Source organism: Carassius auratus, chromosome 20, assembly GCF_003368295.1.
Source record: "Carassius auratus strain Wakin chromosome 20, ASM336829v1, whole genome shotgun sequence".
Taxonomy (NCBI): domain Eukaryota; kingdom Metazoa; phylum Chordata; class Actinopteri; order Cypriniformes; family Cyprinidae; genus Carassius; species Carassius auratus.
The window spans coordinates 19,997,749-20,022,027 of NC_039262.1; the positions used below are offsets into that span (position 1 = coordinate 19,997,749).

At 40.0% G+C, this 24,279-nt stretch overlaps 2 protein-coding genes across 7 annotated transcripts in view; both read right to left on the minus strand.

The window, feature by feature from the left end:
* Window positions 1–4,138: 4,138 nt before the first annotated feature.
* Window positions 4,139–13,053, minus strand: LOC113121134 (secernin-2). 3 transcript variants are annotated; one of them, XM_026291381.1, is made up of 8 exons: window positions 11,470–11,631; window positions 11,135–11,316; window positions 10,851–11,050; window positions 8,490–8,705; window positions 5,991–6,156; window positions 5,750–5,918; window positions 5,235–5,393; window positions 4,139–5,141 (listed from the first exon to the last, which is right to left on the minus strand). In XM_026291381.1, exons 1-7 carry the CDS (start codon window positions 11,629–11,631, stop codon window positions 5,241–5,243), a joined length of 1,248 nt encoding a protein of 415 aa, XP_026147166.1. In that variant the 3' UTR covers window positions 4,139–5,141; window positions 5,235–5,240. The 3 variants fall into 3 exon arrangements, with proteins under 3 accessions (XP_026147166.1, XP_026147164.1, XP_026147165.1); XM_026291379.1 differs by having other exon boundaries at window positions 5,231–5,393; XM_026291380.1 differs by lacking the exon at window positions 4,139–5,141 and adding an exon at window positions 12,947–13,053 and having other exon boundaries at window positions 5,241–5,393; window positions 11,470–11,632.
* Window positions 13,054–15,549: 2,496 nt separating this feature from the next.
* LOC113121135 (SUN domain-containing ossification factor-like) overlaps window positions 15,550–24,279 on the minus strand; it is a 48,089-nt gene continuing 39,359 nt past the window's right edge. For 3 of the 4 annotated variants that reach the window (XM_026291385.1, XM_026291384.1, XM_026291382.1), the window contains 7 exons: window positions 22,849–24,081; window positions 22,681–22,768; window positions 21,542–21,646; window positions 21,307–21,455; window positions 20,823–20,914; window positions 19,422–19,477; window positions 15,550–18,001 (listed from right to left, as the gene is read on the minus strand). In XM_026291385.1, the coding sequence (XP_026147170.1) occupies window positions 17,507–18,001; window positions 19,422–19,477; window positions 20,823–20,914; window positions 21,307–21,455; window positions 21,542–21,646; window positions 22,681–22,768; window positions 22,849–24,081 (2,218 nt within the window). In that variant the 3' untranslated portion in view covers window positions 15,550–17,506. The remainder of the gene's footprint in view (window positions 18,002–19,421; window positions 19,478–20,822; window positions 20,915–21,306; window positions 21,456–21,541; window positions 21,647–22,680; window positions 22,769–22,848; window positions 24,082–24,279) is intronic. The other variant, XM_026291383.1, reaches the window with a different exon arrangement.

Consider the following 24,279-nt stretch of genomic DNA (forward strand, 5'->3'; position numbering starts at 1 on the left):
AATTCTAGACTAAAATACACTGCTGAGACCGCAATATAACACAAATTTATATGTAATTTCCGACAGAAGGTGATTACTGGGCGTTTGTGCTTAAAATATGCACCAATTTATATTAGGAAGCATCCTAAGTGAGGATGTGCCCTTCCTAGTTCAGTCAAGTCTTTTCTCAGCATTAATCGCTAGAACGACTTTCCACTAATGCAGTACAGGTCTGTCGGTTTTTACCTTCATCAAAGTCTTACCTGTTTCATTCCAAGTCTCCACTGATCACCTATACTCACTTATGTGTCTCCAGAGATTTCCTGTACTCTCCTTCAAGATTCCACTGATCTCCTATACTAACCTCTGAGGCTCCAGTGATCTCTAATACTCTCCTTCAAGTCTCCACTGATCTCCTATACTAACCTCGGAGTCTCCAGTGATCTCTAATACTCTCCTTCAAGTCTCCACTGATCTCCTATACTAACCTCTGAGGCTCCAGTGATCTCTAATACTCTCCTTCAAGTCTCCACTGATCTCCTATACTAACCTCTGAGGCTCCAGTGATCTCTAATACTCTCCTTCAAGTCTCCACTGATGTCCTATACCAACCTCGGAGTCTCCAGTGATCTCTAATACTCTCCTTCAAGTCTCCACTGATCTCCTATACTAACCTCTGAGTCTCAAGGGATCTCTAATACCTTCCTTCCTCAAGTCTCCAGCGATCACCTTCATGCTTCAAGTCTCCAGCGATTTTCTTTACTCTCCAAGTCCTATACTCACCTCTGAGTCTCCAGCGATCTCCTATACTCACCTCTGAGACTCCAGTGATATCCTATACTCGCCTCTGAGACTCCAGTGACCTCCTATACTAACCTCTGAGTCTCTAAGACCACGGCGATGTCCTATACTCACCTCTGAGTCTCCAGCAATGACTTATACTCACCTCTAAGTCTGCAGGAATCTCCTCGGCTCACCTCTGAGTCTCCAGCGTTCTCCTATACTAACCTCTGAGTCTCTGAGACCCCAGCGATCTCCTATACTCCCCTCTGAGTCTCTAAGACCCCAGAAATTTTCTTTACTCTCCAAGTCCTATACTCACCTCTGAGACTCCAGCGATCTCCTATACTCACCTCTGAGTCTCCAAGACCCCAGCAATTTTCTTTACTCTCCAAGTCCTATACTCACCTCTGAGACTCCAGCGATCTCCTATACTCTCCTCTGAGCCTCCAGCGATGTCCTATACTCACCTTTGATTACCCAGTAATCTTCTATACTCACCTCTGAGACTCCAGCGATCTCCTATATTCATCTCTGAGACTCCAGCAATCTCCTATACTCACCTCTGAGTCTCCAGCGATCTCCTATACTAACATCGGAGTCTCTAAGACCCCAGCGATGTCCTATACTCACCTCCGAGACCCGAGCGATGTCCTATACTCACCTCTGAGTCTATAACAATGAATTATACTCACCTCTAAGACTCCAGTGATCTCCTATACTTGTCGCTGAGTCTCCAGCAATGGCTTATACTCACCTCTAATTCCCCAGCAATCTCCTATACTCAACTCTGAGACTCTAAGACCCCAGGGATTTTCCTTACTTTCCAAGTCCTATACTCACCTCTGAGACTCCAGCGATCTCCTATACTCACCTCTGAGTCTCCAATGATCTCCTATACTAACCTCTGAGACTCCAGCGATCTCCTATACTCACCTCTGAGTCTCCAGCGATCTCCTATACTAACCACGGAGTCTCTAAGACCCCAGCTATGTCCTATACTCACCTCTGAGACCCGAGCGATGTCCTATACTCACTTCTGAGTCTATAACAATGACTTATACTCACGTCTCAGACTCCAGTGATCTCCTATACTCACCTCTGAGTCTCCAATAATCTCCTATACTAACCTTTGAGACTCCAGCGATCTCCTATACTCACCTCTGAGTCTCCAGCGATCTCCTATACTAACCACAGAGTCTCTAAGACCCCAGCGATGTCCTATACTCACCTCCGAGACCCGAGCGATGTCCTATACTCACCTCTGAGTCTATAACAATGAATTATACTCACCTCTAAGACTCCAGTGATCTCCTATACTTGTCGCTGAGTCTCCAGCAATGGCTTATACTCACCTCTAATTCCCCAGCAATCTCCTATACTCAACTCTGAGACTCTAAGACCCCAGGGATTTTCCTTACTTTCCAAGTCCTATACTCACCTCTGAGACTCCAGCGATCTCCTATACTCACCTCTGAGTCTCCAATGATCTCCTATACTAACCTCTGAGACTCCAGCGATCTCCTATACTCACCTCTGAGTCTCCAGCGATCTCCTATACTAACCACGGAGTCTCTAAGACCCCAGCTATGTCCTATACTCACCTCTGAGACCCGAGCGATGTCCTATACTCACTTCTGAGTCTATAACAATGACTTATACTCACGTCTCAGACTCCAGTGATCTCCTATACTCACCTCTGAGTCTCCAATGATCTCCTATACTAACCTTTGAGACTCCAGCGATCTCCTATACTCACCTCTGAGTCTCCAGCGATCTCCTATACTAACCACAGAGTCTCTAAGACCCCAGCGATGTCCTATACTCACCTCTGAGTCTCCAGCGATCTCCTATACTAACCACAGAGTCTCTAAGACCCCAGCGATGTCCTATACTCACCTCTGAGTCTCCAGCGATCTCCTATACTAACCACAGAGTCTCTAAGACCCCAGCGATGTCCTATACTCACCTCTGAGTCTCCAGCGATCTCCTATACTAACCACGGAGTCTCTAAGACCCCAGCAATGTCCTATACTCACCTCTGAGACACGAGCGATGTCCTATACTCACCTCTGAGTCTATAACAATGACTTATACTCACGTCTCAGGCTCCAGTGATCTCCTATACTTTTCTCTGAGTCTCCAGCAATGGCTTATAATCACCTCTGAATGTCCAGCAATCATTTATGTTCACCTCTGAGACTCCAGCGATCTCTTATACTTGTCTCTGAGTCTCCAGCAATGACTTATACTCACCTCTGAGCCTCCAGCAATGTCCTATGCTCGTCTCTGAGTCTCCAGAAATGGCTTATACTCACCTCTGAATCTCCAGCGATGTCCTATACTCACCTCTGATTCCCCAGTAATCTTCTATACTCACCTCTGAGTCTCCAGCCATCTCCTACTTGTATGGGTGAAAAAGTCTTAATATAACAAATTGAATTTCAGAATGTAAAAAATGAACCTTGTGATAAAGCGTCAGGCTGGCACCTGTAAAAAGGAGCGTTGTTCAAATGAGGCATTAAACTGGCATTCTGTTGTCATTAATTCCCCACCTTTATCATGAATTTGACCTCATTGTTTGCTGTTATAGTTAGTTTAAGTCCAGCCAGCAGGGGGTGATCAATCCCTGACTTAAATGGGTGCAAAAGTCTTAGACCCTGTCCCAAATGGAACACTTCATGTGCACTTGCGGTCTTACAGACTTGCAATGGCCACCACATGCACGTGTCCGTTAAGTCCACGAGACCGTAGGGTGTCCCATTTATCACTTTAGCATTCAAAAGGGTGCTGTTACAGTACAGTAAGTACAAGTGTTACTTGTTACAGTAAGCAGAGTCTGGTTCCTCACTAAAGCTAAGCAAGCCAGAGCCTGGTCAGTACACTGGTGGGAGACCATTTGTGAATATGTAGTTTACTGCTGGAGCTAGTTTTAGTCCGGCCAGCAGGGGTGATCATTCCCTGACTTGTATTTGACTGTTTATATGGAATTTTTTATATATTTCATATATACACATACATCATAATGTATATTGAATATTTATAATACTATTTATATTTCTCATTAATACATGAATGGTTTATCTGAAATTAAATAGGATTTGAAATGTTAAATACCTGTTAAGAGATGTTGTTTCATACGTGTCATTTATTTATTCACGTATATTATCCACGTTCCTTTTTTTATTTTGCAGGAAAAGTGAGATGTGCTTTTCCTAATGTGGACACAAGATAAAAGTTACGTACTGCAGCTTTAAATATGTAAATTAAAATATTTAAATATTATGAATTTACATTACATGCTCTGTTTTATTGTGTCATATACCCTAGTTTGTAGGGTACATAGATTATGTCGTTACACGGTGAATAAATGTTGAAATTGAATATGGCAGATGTTTATGGTGTGTCATTTTTGCATGTGTAACATTTTTAAAATTATGACAAGTATACTAGTAAAACCACAGGTTTATGACAGTCAAACTATGGTTTTCTTGCAAGAACATCATAGCATATTAAGTGTTACCATAAAAAACCTGCAAAATTATAACAGGAGCACCATAAAAATATAACAAAAGGACCAGAGGATTATTACATGATTACTGCAGAGATAATGACAGTAAAACCACAAGAATATCACAGATACAGTATATTACATACAGTACAAAAAATCTGCTGTGGTAAAACATCCCAAAACAACAACACAATACCACATCATTAACCACACTAGATTTGTGTGTTATTTTTAATTTTTACCACATGGAATACCACAGGTCATTTAATGAATTTTAGTATGTATAAGGTAGCTTGAATAGAACTAGCATAACAATACAAAGCTAAACTGCAATAAACACCAAATGGACAACTTACATATTTTATTTGCACGCATAAACCTGGTTAAAGCAGTTGGGACGTCTTCTGTGCTTTCCTCCACTTCCATTTCAAACATCCAAGAGGAGGCATGAACTTGCCATTTTTCAATAAAAGATGCCAGACATTTTAATCACTGATATTTTATTATGTTTCTCCTCAGAGGGTCAGGCTGGTAGCTGAGCCCCTCTCTTTTCACTAACATCTCTTCTCTCACACATCTACCCACAGTACATACACACCTTAGTAAACTATAGCAATATGGTAAATGTGATGCGTTTATGACCGCCCTGTGCGACAATTACACATGATTATGGTGATCTACTCACATGAACATCTAGTGTGTTTTTTTTTTTTACAGTTAGTGTGGCATGGACATCACAATTAGTTTGGCATGGCATCAGGGGGACTAGGAGAGCAGGATTTGAGCAGACAGGAACCTGTGCGCTCTGGACTCTCTCTCTCTCTCTCTCTCCAGGCAGATCAGCAAGCACTAGTGACATTCACAACCACAACTGCAAAACAGCCACAAGTTACAGGAAATGTCAGACAGTGGAAGTCACAGGCCAGATGTGTGAGATACGCTGACATTTCTCTGTTTTACCTACTCTGTTTCACTGGTAGAATTTGATCTCGGCATCCACGCAGTCGAAGAACAGATCCCCGAGTTCCTGGCCCTGTATCTCCCCCCTCAGCATGGCCTCGATCTCCTCAAGACACTGAGACTCCAGGTATCTCATGGTCTCCTGTAGAGAGACTCCAGCATCCTGACACACACACACACAGGGAATATTGCAGATTTAGTGTCAGTCAATCTCAGTGAGGGCTGCAGTGGCATAATATTTGATAATTACAAAAGAATGTCCACTTGTTCGCCCTTTTTAGCAAAAATATGGCTTACAGCAAGGCAATATAGCCAAAGGTGTCCCCATGTCCCCACCAAAGCTAAGACCAAACCTACGCCCATGATGTACAAATAAAATGTAATCATTTAGAGGCTTTAGAAATTCGTGTATCCAGTGTGATACAATAGGCTTTATAATTAATGTTCAAAACATATGTAAACAAACCAAAAAGCATTTTATCAATAAAAAGCCTTTGTTCTCCGTTTTCTCAGACTCACAGGACTGGTCAGTGCCGTCTCGTGGGCTTTGTACAGCTCGTGTTTCCGGTCCACCTGGTGCTGGAATCGAGGCTGTGTCCTAACAGGATCGTCTGGGCCGTACTGAGGGGACATCACCATGCTGACGGACCTCACGCTCTCCGAGAAGATAAAAGGCTTGAATACAGACCTGAAAGAGAAGGATCAAAGTGTGACGAGTGCTCTGGCAATGTAGGTCTGAGCTGATCTTTCAGGGTCGCACCTGGAGGGGTCAGGTGTGGCAGTGAAGAAGTGAACGCAGGGCATGTCTGGGTTGCGCGGGAGGATGGACACCATGCTGCCTGTAGTACAGAAGCCCTCCGAATCCATACAGATCCCGCTGGCCTTGTCCCTCAGGATGCTCATCATCACCTCAGCCGTCACCGAGCCTGTGGAGAGGAAAAAAAAAAAAAAAAAAGTGTTGGAAGGTACATATGACACAGTTAATTTTACATAGACTACTTTCTTCAGACATTACAACAACATATGATCAAATGTCATAATTTCAGGTATAAACTGGCATATAAGGTCTGCTATATTGCAAATAGCTTAGATGACCATTTGAAAAGTTTGGAGTCAGGAAGATTACGTTTTTGACACACGTCCCTTGTGCTTATCAAGGCTGCATTTATTTGATCACAGTAATATATTACAATTTATTTTATTCCTTTGATGACAAAGCTGACTTTTCAGCACCATTCATCCAGTCTTCAGTGTCACATGATCTTTCTAATCATTATGATATGCTGATCTGCTGCTCAAGAAACATTTATAAGTATTATAAATGCTGAAAACAGTCTCTGTGGAAATCATGACACGTTTTCTTTCACGATTCACCAATATTCAGAAAGATTTAGAAATTTTGAAAACTAAAACTGGCAAGTCAGAGTAACATCTGTAATTTTGCAATTATGGATTTAATAAAAAAAATAATGGCAAAAAAGTCATGCATTGAATACCCCAAAAGAAAAACAACCCTATATTAATTTTAATAATAACACAAAAATAAATTTTAATAATTGTACTCTACAATAATATATAAGGTATAAAGTCACATACTGTAATAATTATAATGCATTAGAATATTATAATAGAAATATATTATAATCCCCCCCCCAAAAAAAAAATCTATAACACAAGATTTTAATAAGTAGTAATATTTTGGGCTACAGGAAAAACAAAGTCGTTATCTCAAATAATTACATGATTCGATACAAGCACTACATACACATTCAAAACACAGTAGTATTATTATTAGTAGTAGTATTATTACAGTAAATTATTAGAAATTTAAAATGACTAAATATTTTAAGTACCGTTAAATCATAATGTCATAATAAAAAAAAGTCATGATAAAAACGTTTTAGTTGACCTACTTTTACTAATAATAAAAAAAGCAATAAATCTACATGTAGTGTCTAAACAGCAGATGGCAGTATTCAACATATTTGAATAAATCCACTCTTCAAAATAACAACACTCTGGATAGCAAGAGTAAGAATATAACTCTGCATCTTACTGCAACCAGAATTCTTGAAAAACACATTTCAGAAACCTGAAAATACCATGAAGTTCCCTGTTGTAAACACAACCCTACTCCTCAGTCATGATGGCAGAGTAAAGCAAACTAGTCTCGCGTAGCCAGACCTCCAGACTGACGACTGAAGGACTGGAAGGCCCGCCCATGAGCCCATTTGAGCGACACGTAAAACAAACAATCACAGTTTGTTTCGTTCATCGTCATGTTTCGGGATGTGGAAATGTCGCCCCATTAACAGACTAACAGTGTAAAACTCTCGAACGCATTTTAGAGATTCTATGCCGCGAACCTTAAATATTTCACACAGGGTGAATACTGGTAAAGTGGGACACTTTCTGATAATTTATATTCTGCATACTTTTTTATTATGATCCAAATGTCTTAGCCGCTCATATGATACTATTCTAAATAGCGTAGGAAGTCTGCTATACTATAGACAATAAAAAAGAAAGAAACATTAAACACAGGATGGATGACTCTTCCACAAACACACAATGACCCCAAACCACATTTTTCAAGGCGCTACTGTCAAACTCGGACACCTTTACTGGAAAACTGGGACACTTAAAACACATTCAGTTGTTATTCAAGTGTAGGCCTTATAAATTAAATGCACAATAACAATATAAACAACAATATAAACAACAACAACAATAATATAAACATCACTTTTTTTAAGAAGGGGTGCAGGTACAGCAAATTCAACCCACCCCCTCCCTCGCCAACCCACAAAATTTTATATTGGGTTAAATTTATTTCATACAAATTAAAAAAATAATAATAATAACCTTCATTAACAGAGAGAGCTGAGATTTTTTTTATATCTTAAGTAACCCGCTCTGTCTAGTCTGTCGGTCTCCGTGTCCTCTTTGCTTCGCGATTTTTCTGTGCGTGAGAAAATGGATGTGTGGCATGAGAGCGTACCTGTGTCTCACGGTGAATGCGTGAGAGTTGGCATAGTTTAAGTCAGTCTTTGTTGAAATATCTAGCTAACTAACTAAATGTATGAGGGACATATAAAAAGGTAACTCTATTCCTCCATTAGAATGACTTGAATGGCTGTCCCAGTTTGCCAGTTATACCCTGACCCAATTTAACAATATGCTATTGGCATATGCATCAGATGTTCAACCAACGGTCCACAGGCGAGACGTCTGAGGCTGAGACTAAAAGCAAACGTACCGTTGTGCTGCTGGAGCAGGGCTGTGCCGCCCATGTAGCGCTTCTTGGCCATCTCCATCCTGGCGGGGGGGTCGTCCGGGCTGAAGACAGCAGAGAAGCTGAAGTCCCCCTCTCCGCTCCACCAGCCCTGAGCCTGAGCCACAGCGCGCAGCTCCGCGTGCTCCACACAGATCTCTGTGCCTATCGTCAGCTGGTTAGAGATGTTCTTGACTCCCTCTGAATAGAGAAATAACCTACGCTTTATTTTTAAAGATGGATTTTTTTTAGATACAAGACTCTTATATCAATACATTAGATGTGTTACCCTGATACAGCTATTGTTCGTAGATATATAATTACAAATATTTCTGATTTTAAAACAAAGTAACATTACTAAGCAAATATATTAGTACATTCATATAAATAATTATGCATTTAGATTCTAATATTACACATTTTGTTTTAACTTCACTTTGTTTTAAAATTTTTATTACATCTATTTGGGCTGTCAGTTTACTAATTAACTGTTAATTGATTAGTTATTAAAAAACGATCATGATTAAAATATTTTAACGCACTGGCCCCGCCCCCATACATCATCTTATACTTCATATAGTTGATTGTTGACAAATATGATAATACGATAAGCTATGTCACACGAACTGGGAGAGGAGTATTACACAAGTGTCGATTTTGTCCCGAATATCACAAGTTTCAATGTGATTTTATACAGCAGTTTAGAAAATAAGAAGTTGATATTGTGTTATATTCGAAACACAATATTATGTATTGCACAATTATGCATGATAGAACATATGACCTTCAAAGCTACAGCAGAACTGTTGTGCATCTCAGAGCAACCCATTGTTGTTTAGATTCTGAATGAAACCGTTTTTTGAACATCTGGTGAACCAATTAGGGCTGGGACAACGCGTCGAGGTCATCGATGACGTTGACGCAAAAAATACGTAGACGCAAAATATGCGCAACGATTCGTCGACCTATTTTTATTTCTCTAAAAAACGTTTGCAAAATGTTTACCTTATGTGTGCTGAATATACGCGATGGCCGTATCAACATTCTGTCCAATATTATATAACCAATCCAGGGGTTTTTCTGCATTGATTTTTTGGCGGCTGTCAAAGCCTTATTTGATCGGTGAGTGATCAGGGCGCGTACGAGAGAGAGCCCCGGCTGCGCGCGCACTCACAGTCTTCAAACAACATGAGCACTTCTTGCTCTCTCTCTCCCTTGTGCATATTAATCAAAATCATCAAACACGATAGTAAAAGGGCGAGACACCAAAGTTTCACGTGGAGCATTCGGAGATTTTTTATTTTTTTTCTCCATGACAGGCTGCTGGCTCCCACTGTTAATTTTTTATTTTTTTTTTTTATTTTTTTATTCTATTGCTCCAAACAAGTATTTTGGGTGACCTTTTTTATTGAATGCTAGACATCAAGTTGTTGTTATTTTCATCTGAAATAAGAACTTTTTTCAGTAAGCTAGGCCCTATGTGTTCAGTAAGCTTGTTTCAGTAAGCTATGTGTTTTCAAGGCTTCAAAGTTTTATTGAATGCTATCTCTATACAAGTGCAAACTAATGCATTCTTAGTCAGTCTTTTATTTTGTAATTTTAAGAGCAATAAACATATATTGCAATGTTAAGGAATTTGTGTTTTTTTTCATTCAGATATGTAAATCAACATGTATAAATTATTAGTAGTCAATTAATGGGGAGATAATCGAAATCGAATCGGTCTGGAAAAATTAATCGTTAGATTAATCGATGCATCGGAAAAATAATCGCTAGAATAATCGTTTAAAAAATAATCGTTTGTCCCAGCCCTAGAACCAATGATTCATTTAGAAGATTGGATGGTAACAAAGCTCTTTTGGTTAACAATGACTTTCATTGTATGAAAAAAAAGAATAAGATGTTTCTCAAATTATCTTATATATGATAATTTTTAAGTTAAATGTACTTTATCAAACAAAGTACAAGACTTAGAAACTTGGAAAAGGTTTCGGCACTTGCTTTGTGAACAAAAAACAAGTTTTGTAAAATATATTTTATATAACATTTTAAAAAACTTTTTTTTGTGTGTGTATTTTCCACAATAATAAACTTAAACTTCTATTATTTTTTATTTTTCCTTTTTTGTTCCTCCACTTGAGCAATAATCTTTTAGGTGTCTTCTTTAAGAGTCCAAATTTATCATTTACCATATTCACTTATTAACTTTTGTTGTAATATTAACTTTTAAGTGTTTACCAGGATAAAACATAAATGTCCTTCGTTTTGGATCTTTTCAGACAGATCCTGAGTGAAACACACACAAAAAAACGCATTCACCACTGCCCATGAATCATCTTTCCTCACCTGTGACTTTCTGTGCAGCCCAGAGTTTCCCAGCAGTCTCTAGGACCCAGGCTTCCTGTCGGTCCACGAGTAAGAAGGTATTATGGTAGCTGAAGGGTTCGGGGGTCTCCCTGCAGGCTCCACCCTGACCGTGCTGCTCCAGCAGACCTGTGATCACATTCAGAGCGGCCCGTGCGCTGTCCCCGCGCTCCAGACCCAGCCTCAACACACACAACACACATCAGCTGATCAATTTCAATTCTAGAAAGCAGGAAGATTAAGAGGTTTGCTTGTTTCAAGCTCACCGAACCAGGTCCATTCCCAGCAGTGCTTCTTCTGGATCCACAGGCTCCTTGGTCCAGACGGCCTCATTCCCAATACACACCCCATGTTCATTAGCCCCCATCTCAGCCCCCCAGAGCCAAGCGGGTCTGCTCAGCACCACCGCATGAGTGTGCTCCGCTTGAGGAATGGAAATATATGTGCACTACATGGAAAAGAGAATCACCGGTAAATCATCTATGGTTTGGCCACAACGGCAGATTTTGATTATATACTTTCTATTTAAAAATTCGTATTTTTTAATAGAAAGTATATAATATTATGCATTTGATGAAACATAATGAAAAGGTCAGTTCACCTCCACCATAGATCCGGGAGCGTGTGAGGATGCAGGGTAAAACACCACCTCCTGCACCTCATCTCTCGGCCGGTCAGAGTTCTTACCAAATATCACATAATCCTCTTTTGAACCCGGAGGCAGAGATACAAAACAGTCACATGACAGAGGCGGTTCAGCCATCCTATATCAAATCAATGCATAAGGATCAATGCGGTGGATCATATTCAAATGACAATAACATACCTATGCGCAATGGAAGGAATAGCATGGAAAAAGGACTGAAAATATGACATGTGTTGGCTTGTGATCTTGGACCAAAAAAAACAGTCTTAAGTAGATGCGGTATATTTGTGGCAATAGACTACAATATGGGTCAAACTTATTGATTTATTTTTCTTTTATGACAAAAATCATTAGGATCAATGGAACATAAGATCAAGTTTCATTAAGATATTTTGTTGATTTCCTAATGTGAACCTATCAAAACTTAATTTTTTGATTAGTTATATGCATTGCTAGGGACTTAATTTGGACATCTTTAAACACAATTTTCTCCGTAATTTTATTGTTTTCGCTCTCTCAGATTATAGATTTTCAAATAATTGTATCTCGGCCAAATGTTGTCATATTATTCCATCAACGGAAAGCTTATTTATTGAGCTTTCAGGTGATGTATACATCTCTTTTTTTTGCGTTCCAGGGTCACAAATGTTGTTTAATTCAAAGCCTCGATTCATTTTAATTTTGGAATTTAAACACCGCCAAAAATCCAAATTCTAAATATGAATATTTCAAATAATTAAACCATATCATTTAAATATTCAAGAATAATACATAAGAAAATGTTGCAGGAGCACTAACAGAATTTACTTAAAAATGTGCATTTTATTTAGAATGAAAGGAATTGATTGATTGATTGATTGATTGGTTGAGTCTGCAGACTTGTGGTCAAGGGTCATCTTCAGTGGTTTCTCCAATAATGATGACTGCGTATTAAAAAAATAATAATAAATAAAAAAAACTTTGAAACATTTTGTTCGTTTCTGGCGTCAAACTGCTTCATTACAATAACAACAGATATAATGGTAATACGCGTTTATTTAAATGCAACACATAAAAGCAAATATTACTAGAACTATAGCCCCGTAAGCGTCTCGTGCAGGTTTGTGACAGGAGTGTCCGGGATTAACGTTACTGTAGTGTTAAGTCTCTTATCGCCTGACCTCCATTTCACCGATCTTCAGATGCGCAACCCAACCAAAAGCTGCTTTTAAGATCTGAATGCAGTGTTTTAGAACAGATGATTTTAAGATCTGATGGTCTATTGATGGCCTGTGTGTCTGATAACGGATCATCAATATAGATTAGACATGCAATAAAACTCATGCATCAAAATTAACGCGTGACATCCACGTGCATGCTTAATTTGGCTTTAAATGGTGGTACTCTAACCTTCTAGCGCATGTTCGAGTGTATTTGATGAAGTTATTGTTACCTTAATAAGCTCCAGATCGGTCAGTGAGCATGAGAGAGGCAGAGCTGAGACTGATGAACCTGCTGCGGCACACACTTCAAAATAAAAGTCCTCTGAACACAGCGACTCCTGTCTTTGTAAACTTGATCTGTGTGAGGCAGGGAAGAGAACAAGGATGCGAATGATCAACCTGCTACTGGACAAACTTCAAAATAAAATTGCTAGACTCCACTGAACTGATATTGTTTACACATTAACCAGAAATATTACTACAGCAAAGTGTTTTGACAGTATTTTGAAGAGGACTCTATAAGGACATAAGGTGCTGGTCATATAATTAGATTATCATCGAAAGGTTTATTTCACGAATTCCATTCAAAAAGTTAAACTTATATAAATTAATTACACACAGACTGATATATTTCAAATGTTTATTTCTTTTAATTTTGATGATTATAACTGACAGCTAAGGAAACCCCAAATTCAGTAACTCAGAATATTTGAATATAACTTAAGGCCAATACAAAAGGATTTTTAGATATCTTGCCCAACTGAAAAGTATGAACATGAAAAGTATGAGCATTTACAGCACTCAATACTTAGTTTGGGCTCCTTTTGTCTGAATTACTGCAGCAGTGCGGCGTGGCATGGACTCATTGAGTCGATCAGTCTGTGGCACTGCTCAGGTGTTATGAGAGCCCAGGTTGCTCTGATAGTGGCCTTCAGCTCTTCTGCATATCGCATCTTACTCTTCACAATAACCCATAGGGTTAAGGTCAGGCGATTTTGCTGGCCAGTTACCGTGGTCATTAAACCAGGTACTGGTAGCTTTGGCATGGTGTGCAGGTGCCAAGTCCTGTTGGAAAATGAAATCTGCATCTCCATAAAGTTGGTCAGCAGCAGGAAGCATGAAGTGCTCTAAAACTTCCTGGTATACTGCAGACCTCAGAAAACAAAGTGGACCAACACCAGCAGATGACATGGCATCCCAAACCATCACTGTGGAAACTTTACACCTGACCTCTCCTCTCTTCCTCCAGACTCTGGGACCCTGATTTCCAAAGGAAATGCAAGATTTACTTACATCAGAGAACATAACTTTGGACAACTCAACAGCAGTCCATTCCTTTTTGAAGTGAGATGCTTCTGATGCTGTCTGTTGTTCAAGAGTGGCTTGACAAAAGGAATGCAACAGCTGAAACCCATGTCTTGCATACGTCTGTGTGTAGTGGTTCTTGAAGCACTGACTCCAGCTGCAGTCCACTCTTTGTGATATCCCCCGCATTTTTGAATTGGTTTTGTTTCACAATCCACTCCAGGGTGTGGTTATCCCTATTGCTTGTACACTTTTTTCTACTACATCTTTTCCTTTTCCCTTTGCCTCTCTATCAATGTGCTTGGACACAGAGCTCTGAGAACAGCCAGCCTCTTTTGCAATGACATTTTGTGCCTTGCCCTCCTTGTGCAAGGTGTCAATGGTCGTCTTTTGGACAACTCTCAAGTCAGTAGTCTTCCCCATGATTGTGTAGCCTACAGAACTAAACTGAGAGACCATTCAAAGGCCTTTTCAGGTGTTTTGAGTTAATTAGCTGATCAGAGTGTGACACCAGGTGTCTTCAATACTGAACCTTTTCACAATATTCTAATTTTCTGAGATATTGAATTGGGGATTTTCCTTAGTTGTCAGTTATAATCATCAAAATTAAAAGAAATAAAGATTTGAAATAAATCAGTCTGTGTGTAATGAATGAATATAATATTCACTTTTCACTTTTGCCAGTCATTGTCTGTGGTTGGTTTTTGAATTATTTAAATAAATCAACTTTTTAATGATATTCAAATATATGACCATCACCTGTAGTAATCCACAAAACTATGAATACATGTTTTTATATGTTTTTGTTATTATTTTGGAATAAATGTAAAATGCTTAAAAACATTAAACTGGTTAGATTTATACTTGGTTTTAATACATGTAACCCATTAATGTAAAACTTTTGAACAGAATACTTTTTTTTTTCTTGTTTTGCTTAAATATCATAAATTTCCATTTGTGACCCTGGACCACAAAACCAGTCATTGGGGTCGATTTTTCGAAATTGAGGTTTATAGATTATCTGAAAGATATATGGTTTGTTAGGATCGGACAATGTTTGAATCTGAGGGTGCAAAAAATCTAAATATTGAGAAAAATCACCTTTAAAGGTATCCAAATGGAGTTCTTAGCAATGCATATTACTAATAAAAAAGTTTTAATATATTTACAGTAGGAAATTTACAAAATATCTTCATAGAACATGATCTTTACGTAATATCCTAAGTATTTTGGGCATAAAAGAAAAATCAATAATTTTGACCCATACAATGTTTTTTTTTTTTGTGGCTATTGCTACAAATATACCCCCAGTGACATAAAACTGGTTTTGTGCTCCAGTGTCACATTTATTACTGCCTTTCAGAAGCTACAGAAAATAGTTACATGTTTCCCAGAAGACAAAATAAGTAAAATTGACCCCGATTTTCAAATTCAAAGAGTTTTCATCCCCAGCTCTTAATGCATGCTTTCAGCTGCTTTCATGGGCTGTAATGCTTGTATTATAGTGTGAAAGTAATAAAACACTGAATAAAGACAACAAAGTGTTTTATTTATAAATTCACAGTTTCTAATGGCACTACACTGCTGTAGTTACAATTGGAAAAACAAAATATAATCAAATACTGTGCAGTTCGTCCTCACAGATGATGAGATTTCACGTAGCGGACGTTTAAATAAATCAGGCATACGTCCCGAGAGGGCGCTGTACCAGGGAACGCCTGGGGCCAAAAAGCACTTGTACAAGGTGTGGTGTAGAAAACAAAGGCATGTGGAGCTCTCCAAAGTGCACAGGAGACACACACTCAGCGGTCTCTACTCACTGGTGTACTGGAAAGAATCATCAACATACATCGACAAACTCCACAAGCATATATCAGTTCCCATTCAAAAAGGAGAAAGGTAGTGAAACATTTTAAAGTGAAACATGTAGCATGGAAATCACAGAGATGGTCCATCGCACGCCAATCCCAATCTTTCCCTTTTATTGAAATCGTGATGTGAATTCACATTCTCTAAACCCCAGAGTCTGATTAAAGGTTAATGAAGGGATCATCTGCGTGAAAGAAAACACTTACAGTCTTACACAACACACAGATCTGACACAGAGAAACTCCACTGGGATGTCAAATGGTCTCTTGGATGCATTAAAAACAACTAAGAAAGAAGCGAACACACACACACACAGAAAGTGTGTTAAGATGGACATGAAGTGTGTGAAGAGAAGATGCGGGATACACACAAACACACACAAACTTCACATGAACGTGACGGACAGGACAGACCAGACGTTTTCATGATTTACATCGAATCCAGTTACCCAAAGTTAGTCCGAACAGATCCAGAGTAAATCCCAGCCAGAAGCTGAGCCAATCAGATGTACAACATCTCTATGATCACGTTATGAGCAATAACAATTGATACGAATGCAAAATAAAGTTTAACAAGTCAAAAGCAGAATCCAGCTTTCTTGAATTCAACTTTAGAGAACAGGAAGATGTGTTCCGTACCATTTGTGTGTATCTGTATTAAATCTCTTATATGGGGGGGGGGGCACTGTATCTCATATATCACATGACCTTGATCTCATAGAGCCCGGATCACATTTAAATAAATAAATACATAAATAATTACCACTAAAATAACAGAATGTCCCCTACAAACTCCCCGTGTGTTTATATATAAAGCATGTAAAAATGTCTTTTATTTTTTATTTTTCTTTTTTTATCAAGGATCCACTGAAGAATGAAGAAAATGAGCTGTAAACATGCTTGAGATGCACAATATGAACATGTTGATATATGAGTGTGTGTGGGTGTGTGTGTGTGTGAGAGAGAATGTTCAGGCCCAGCCTGGACTCATTGGTCAAATTAGATTGTGATTCGAATGGTAGAGAAGAAAAAAAAAAAAAAAAAAAAAAAAAACACACCTTAATTTGGCTCTAAAAGACAAAATGACAGAAATAACATGGACTGGATCTGTTTTTCATTCCGCTCTGTTCACTGGATTGAAGCCCTTTGCTGTGTGACATCACTGGTCCCACAAACCAACCACAGACAACGACTGGCATGATGTCACACAAACTCTCACATGTACAAGAATACCATATCCAACCAGGAAGGGAAAAAAGAGTGAGTTAGCCTTAAAGAGACTGTGAAAGAGCAACTGGAGACCTGAGGGTCATGTTAGTGTAAAGAAACACGCTGAATGTTGTAAGTCTGCCACCTGTAAATCAGCCTAAACTCCTGGTCACCTCTGCAACATCAAACCAAGTCAATACTTGTTCATGTTTGTCAGTTAGAACTTGCCCAGAAGTATAAAAAAAATTAAAGGGAATAATGAAAATGATCCTGAATGAAAAAAAAAAAAAAGGCACATAACCAAAGTTCAGAGAACCAGGATGTAGTGAAGACGGCGTCAGGATCAGCGCTCATAATGAAACTTCGCAATGTTGGAATGAGAAAAAGAAAAAAAGGTGGCGTGAAAACTCAAACTCGTCCCGTTACAGCTGTCCTTCCGAATGTGGCCACGCCCAGCTCCGCCTTTCCCTTCATGAGCTCCTCCAGCGTGGGCATGACGGTCACAGGAAGTGACAGGATCTCCCCCACGCGCCGGGCCTCCTGCTGCTCAGCGTTCTTGGACTTGCGGCGTTTCAGAGACCTCTTCTCTATCTTGCTCTTGGCCGGAGAGAGGGTCGGCGGCGGCGGTGGCTCGCTGTTGCACAGGGTGGGGTCGTGTCCGTTCATGGAGGGGGCGCTGCTGAAGGACTCCTCAGACAGTGTTGAAGCAGAGCTCTCGGAGCTGCCCTCTGACACACAGTCCCTGGATGAGCAGGTGGATGCGTAGCCGTTGCACGTTGACGGCAGGAATAGAAGAGAAGATGATGATGTTTCACCGTTGCATCTGAGCTCACCATTAACACCCGTCACTGAGGGGATGGAGGCCTGGAGCGTCTCCACTCCTTTTGTCTTGCAGCGTTTCTTCTGAAAGACACAGGGAGGAATGACTTCATGTCTAAATGATGCATTCTGAGAGTTATTTAAACACCTAAAGCCACAGTAACCGTCTTTGTGCTGAGTGAGTATAAACATATATATATGTATATATAGCGGCAAACACTTAATCAGACACTAAGAATAGAGAAACAGAAAACGAGTGATGACACAACAATACAATCACTATGATCATGTGAAGATCCACGTGAGGGCAGAGAAAGTTGAGGCCTGTTCACACCAACATAAATGTTTGGAGCATTTGAATGAACATCTGGTAATGCATCTGTTCAGTTACAATGTGTTCTAATCAATCCTCCATCACAGGACATTGTCAACTTAAAAAAAAAACAATAATTACTTTTTAAATTAAAAATTAAGGTGAAAACAGAAAAATATAAAAACTCAAAAACTATAATAATATAGAGACGATATTAAAATAACACTGACAGTTGAATGGCAGAGGAAGAATCTCAAACCAGCTTCTGTCTCTGTCCTCTCGTATTTGGTGTTGCTGGATTAACACTGAAGAGAATCTGAATGGCTGTTTAAAAACATGTAAATACTGTTTGACTGTAGCAAAGTTGTGTACCGGGGTATTTCTGCTTTTTTATGAGCATCAGTTAATGACAGAGAGTGAATTAGCATTTTTATTCAGCAGTCTTCCGCTTTTTTTTTTGCATTGGTATGAACAGACAAACTACATGTAAAAATCATACCAAATTTATCAGTATTGGTCTGAACAGGCCTTTACTATTAGATCCCAGCATAAAGTTTTGAAAACAAAGTTATTCTTTGGGAAACAAGCTAAACCTTGAAAGAATCTTATGAAGTGGTTCTTCTAAATAAACTGGTCAAAATGACCCAAATCAGTGTCATGTGTGGCTTTGAATGAGTTAAATGACTTATTAAATGTGACTGTTACAGACTGACTACCTTTTCATCATTAACAGATTAAACTAGAAACGAACAGTGACTGTTTTGTATTTAAGGTAGATGGAAATTGAATCAATGCAATTAGTGACTGGATGAAAAAAAAGAGCTAAAATTGTAGGATAAATTATGATAACATAATATCAATGTGATATTAAAAATGTTTGGGAGTTTTGTTGAGTATAGATTTATGTTCAATGGAATCTGAATCCTCAGTCAGCAGAGAAACGGTTAACTTCACGTCCGGTCAGACAGACTAACTGGAAAGAGCTGCGTTCCAAAACACTCACTGCTCTTCATGTTTACTGAAGCATTTCTGTTTAAGTTTTTATGTAATTAATACAGTTCTTGCAGATTGATAATCTAACTGAAAACTGGAAAAAACTAAGAGCTGCTAAACCAGCAGTGAGTGGTTTTGAAAGCCCGCCTCAGTCCCACTACTGTCATGAACACACAGCGGCCCAAACAAACTCCATACCTTTTTCTCTGGAGAAAACCTTAGAGGTTCTACAATGTACAAGTCATCAGGACCTACTAAAGAGGGGAGAGAGGGGGCAGGTTAACGGAATGGTATGGCAAACGATAACACAAGCATGAAAGCACTTGCAAGTAGTAGCACAGGTTACACACACACACGTTAAAGTAAAGGTTTTCTGCTGTTCTTCATGGATGCAACTTATTCAATTGTAATCTGCCTTGTGGAGTCCTATTTCACTCTCGTTTCATTGTCAACAAAGTCTGCATGTGGTAACCATGGCTGCAGCATCAGTTGTTAGCATAATGCTGTCATTTGCATGCATTTGAAAGTCAAGTTTGTTTTGCATATCTGTATATGCAATACTTAGTAATTCATTAAATGTACCACTTTTTCCACTGCTACTACTTGCAAATGTCCAACATGTGCCAGCCAAAAGCATCATGTGCTAAAAATATCCAACCTTATGCCTTATGAACACACTCCACACACACACACACACACACACAATGCTGCAGCAAAATGTGATTGGAAAAAATGGAACAAGCACAGGGAGGATATGGCATTTAAAGTAGTGAAGACAGCTCAGTTTTTCATATTCGTTTTTCTGAATTGTTCTTACATATTAGAGTTGTCATTTGATTTCAGATTTTCATATAATTACTGCACGCATCACTTACAAATAAAATGACTGAAAATATTATAAATATTATAGTACTTACTGTATTACATATCAATTTTATTATACTTTTAAATATATCTAAATATGATTGTCAATATAACAAGTCATTCCTTTACTTTGAGAATCAATACACTGATTTAAAAAAAAGAAAAGAAAATTACACTCAATTAACGAGTTTTAATTTAGTTTTTGGCTTGTAAAAGAAATCGTTTTTTGGTTAATACATCCCATATCTGATCATTTAAGACACTGTTGACATTCAATTACAAAATCACACTGTGCTCCAGTAAAGGTCACGCTGATACTGAATTATCGCCAGACACTTAGGAACTAGTGACAGCTGGACCCAAAACTAGATCAAGCTGTAATGTGATCCGTGTGCTATTTAACACTAAATGACTAATTCTTCTGAGAGCAGCAGCCAAAATGAAAGCACACAACGTAAGAAGGTGTGACGTTAGTGGGCAGTATCTTGGGTTTTCATGCTGTGAGAAAGGAATATGGTGGATTTGAGTCTGGCTGAAAAAAGACACAGGATGTGAAGAACCAGAGCAGAGTAAAACAATGTGAATTACATCAGAGAAGGGGAGGAGTTAGAGAAAAAGAGAGAGAGAGAGAAAGAGAGCGCGAGAGAGAGAGAGAGAGAGAGAGAGAGAGAGAGAGAGAGAGAGAGAGAGCGCTCTGGCATCATAACTCTCTTCGGTGTCAAAGGTCACTCTTACCCTCTGACGTGGGCAGTTGAAATGACTTTGAACGAACGAGAGGACAAGAAACTCTCCGTTTCAGACTCATATCATCATATGAGGAAAAACACCTGAGAATGAGAGAGATATTAATCCTAAATATATTCTACTCAAGTTTCCTAATAAAGATGTGAACGTCCTGATGCCTGATTGATGAAAAATCTCAAAATACCAAATTGTGTAACATAAATGAACAATTTTTAAAAGGTAGTGTATGCAGTTACATTATTGTCACAAAAGGTTAACTTCCAACTCCTGTGCTTGCTCAGCAAGATAGCTCCGCTCATCAAAACACTCATCAATCAGTCTTAAGCCCATGCTTTTTTTAGTTTGAGTCAACTCTTTCAAGCTGTTTGACTGACTGACTGCAGGGCCTCTAGAGAACTCCTTGCTGCAATCCTGAGAAGCCATTGTGTTCATGTATTGCGTTATGAATTCTGCACATTTGGTGTCTGTGTTATACCTCTTAGGGCTGGGGTAGTGGTTGCTCATGGGAATGCTTGAGCTGGTGTTGTGACTGGGCAAGCTCCTGCAGCACTGCATACAGAGCAGCAGACCCAGCATCAGACACAGGATCAGAGACAGCACCAGGTAACTCTGACTGTCAGACACCTACAACACACAGTGAACCTTATGAATATAGATTATTGGGTGGGCCAAACATTAGATGGGTTAGGAATGAGGTGAGAAATGCCAACCTCTCGCTGTAGCTGAGCAACAGTGTCAGACAGGTTCAGCAGGATCCTGGTGGCATTCTCCAGCTGGCTCTGTAACATCTGTATAGACTCGGTCTGTTTATGGTCCTAAATACACACACAGTTGGAAACCGTTATCATACATGCTACAGTTGCACCCAAAGTTGTCCGTTTTCTTGGCCAGAACTTGAACATTTGTCCAAGAACATTTTATTTTGAAGTTAAAAGAATAGGAAAAGAACAGAAAATGAGAAGAAAAAAAAACAAGTACCGTATTTTTCGGACTATAAGTCGCACCCGAGTATAAGTCGCATCAGTCCAAAAATACGTCATGATGAGGAAAAAAACATAAGTCGCACTGGACTATAAGTCACATTTATTTAGAACCAAGAGAAAACATTACCATCTACATCCACGAGAGGGCACTCTATGTCTTCAGTGTAGACTACAGGAGCACTCAGCAGCATTAGAGCGCCCTCTCGCGGCTGGAGACGGTAATGTTGTCTCTTGGTTCATTTGTCTTAGCTCATTTCTCTTGGTTCATGTCAAATTAACTTTGATAAATAAGTTGCACCTGACTATAAGTCGCAGGACCAGCCAAACTATTGTTTGAAAAAAAGTGTGACTTGTTTTCACTTCAGTGTTGACACTGCTGTTCAAATGTTTGGGATGTGTATGATTTGGGATGTGTAAATTATACCACTAATAATTGTAATAATAAATGTTCCTTTAGCAAATTAGCTTAATTTGAATGATTTCTCAAAGATCATGTGACAGTGAAGACAGGCACAATGAATGCTGAAAAATCAGCTTTAATATTACAGGAATTCAGTTTAGTCAAAAATGCAGTTAAATACAGAAGAAAGTATATGTGTGTGTGTGTGTGTGTGTGTGTGTGTGTGACTGTATTTTTGAGCCTTGGTGAGCATAAGATATAAGATAACCCTAACTGACCCCAACATATTGAATGGTAGTGTATTTTCCTATTGAAATATGATCATTTATTTAATAAAGTGCCACTGTAGTCACACTTTTCAAATGTCGTGTCCAAACACATTTTGGGGTCCAAGCATGTTGCAGTATCAAAGTTTATTAAAAAAGCCCAGCTCAAATTCCTAATGTTCTGTGTGACTGATAATGACCTGCTCTTCTGCGATTCTGGAGGTGTTCTGCAGTTTGATGATGGTCTTGTTGAAAGCCCGCTGCATCTCCTCCATCTGTTTACGATACCTGAGAGACAGCAGAAGGGGTCAGTCAAACAACATGCCCCACTATGATCATTTTCGGTTTGTGTATCTGTGTGTTTTTACCTCTGGCTGAGCTCCTCCAGGTATCTGCTGCTGAGGGACATGTTCATTTCTAGCGCTTTAATCCTGTTATTCAATCTCATGAACACTGATTCCTTCTGGTTGGATCCGTGCACCTGATTCCCGTTTCCATTCCCTTGGCCCATTTCCGCCGAATGTTGCTGCTCTGCGTAAAACTCTCCGGCGGTGCGGTGTGGGAGCAGAATGTCGTCAACAGTCTCCTCTTGTTGAGACAGAGGGGCTTCAGAAAGCTCTGGTTGGGTGGCCACAGCACTGTGGTGAGGATCTTCAACCCCTGCAGTCCTGCCGATATCTGAGGCCTCTGGAAGCGGGACCGGAAGTTCAGTAGGAGGTGGGATATCAGCGGGGCGAGTGTGGGTGGGCAACGGCTGAACCGTCTGCTCTTTGGTGGCGATGGGGAGCTCCAGTTTGGGAGGGTCTGTCTCTGGGCTGTGGGGTTCAGTGGTGGTGGTGGAGGAGAGCGGAGAGGAGGCAGCACTGGGAGAGAGGAGGCTGTTGGTGCTGCTGACAGGCGTACTGGTTTCTGGGATGTCCACCAGGTACTGCGGATGCTGGTCCACTGGCTCTCCCGTGGGCAGGGACTCTGGGATGTTTTGGGTGGGGGTGTGGGAGAAGCTGTGTGGGGGAAGGGTGGAGGTACGACTGGGCTCTAAAAGAATTGTCTCAGGTGGGGGTTCCTGCTCTGGGACTGCAGTTTCCTCACTGGAGGACTGAGGGAGAGAAGCCACCGTTTCAGTAGGGGAAATCCTCTCGGCTTGTGCCTGAGAGGGTTGCTCTGTTTCTGGAAGTTTCTCAGAGGGAACAGGGGGCTCTTGGGTTGGGGTGGTGTCAGGGAGGGACTGCTGAGGGGTGGTTTGAGTGTCTGTGTCAGTGTGTGTGTGCTGTGCCATGTGGCGCCGGTCTCTACGCTGGCGCTCTAGTGCTAATGCTGCTGAACAGTAGCCGTAGAAGTGTTCGTGCAAAGAGCCCAAACAGGACAAAGTGGAGAGGTGGCCGCAGTATGTGGCGCTCTCCTGCTCCCACAACTCCTCTGTACTTTTCTCCTCCTCTTGCTCCTCCTCCAGCAGGGTCACCGTTGGCTGGGTGGCCTCTTCTTCCTCCTCGATGAGGATGACGATACGGCTCTCCTCAGGTGGAGGTTCTGAAGGAGCCTCAGGAACAGGAACATCTAAGTCCTCCTTCACTAGAGTGGGATCCAGCTCAAGGACATCCAGCCTGGAGATATGAAGACCAACAACGTTAGTACTCAAATCTCTCATTTCATTTTAAACCAAGGTTGCACAACGTTTGTTAGTTATGAGCAGGACCACTCAGGATGTGAGCTCCTCAGGTTACTGCAGAACTGAAATGCCAGTCACAGCTCAATTCCTTGTATGTTAATTTTTTAAAGATACATTTCATCCAAAGATGAAA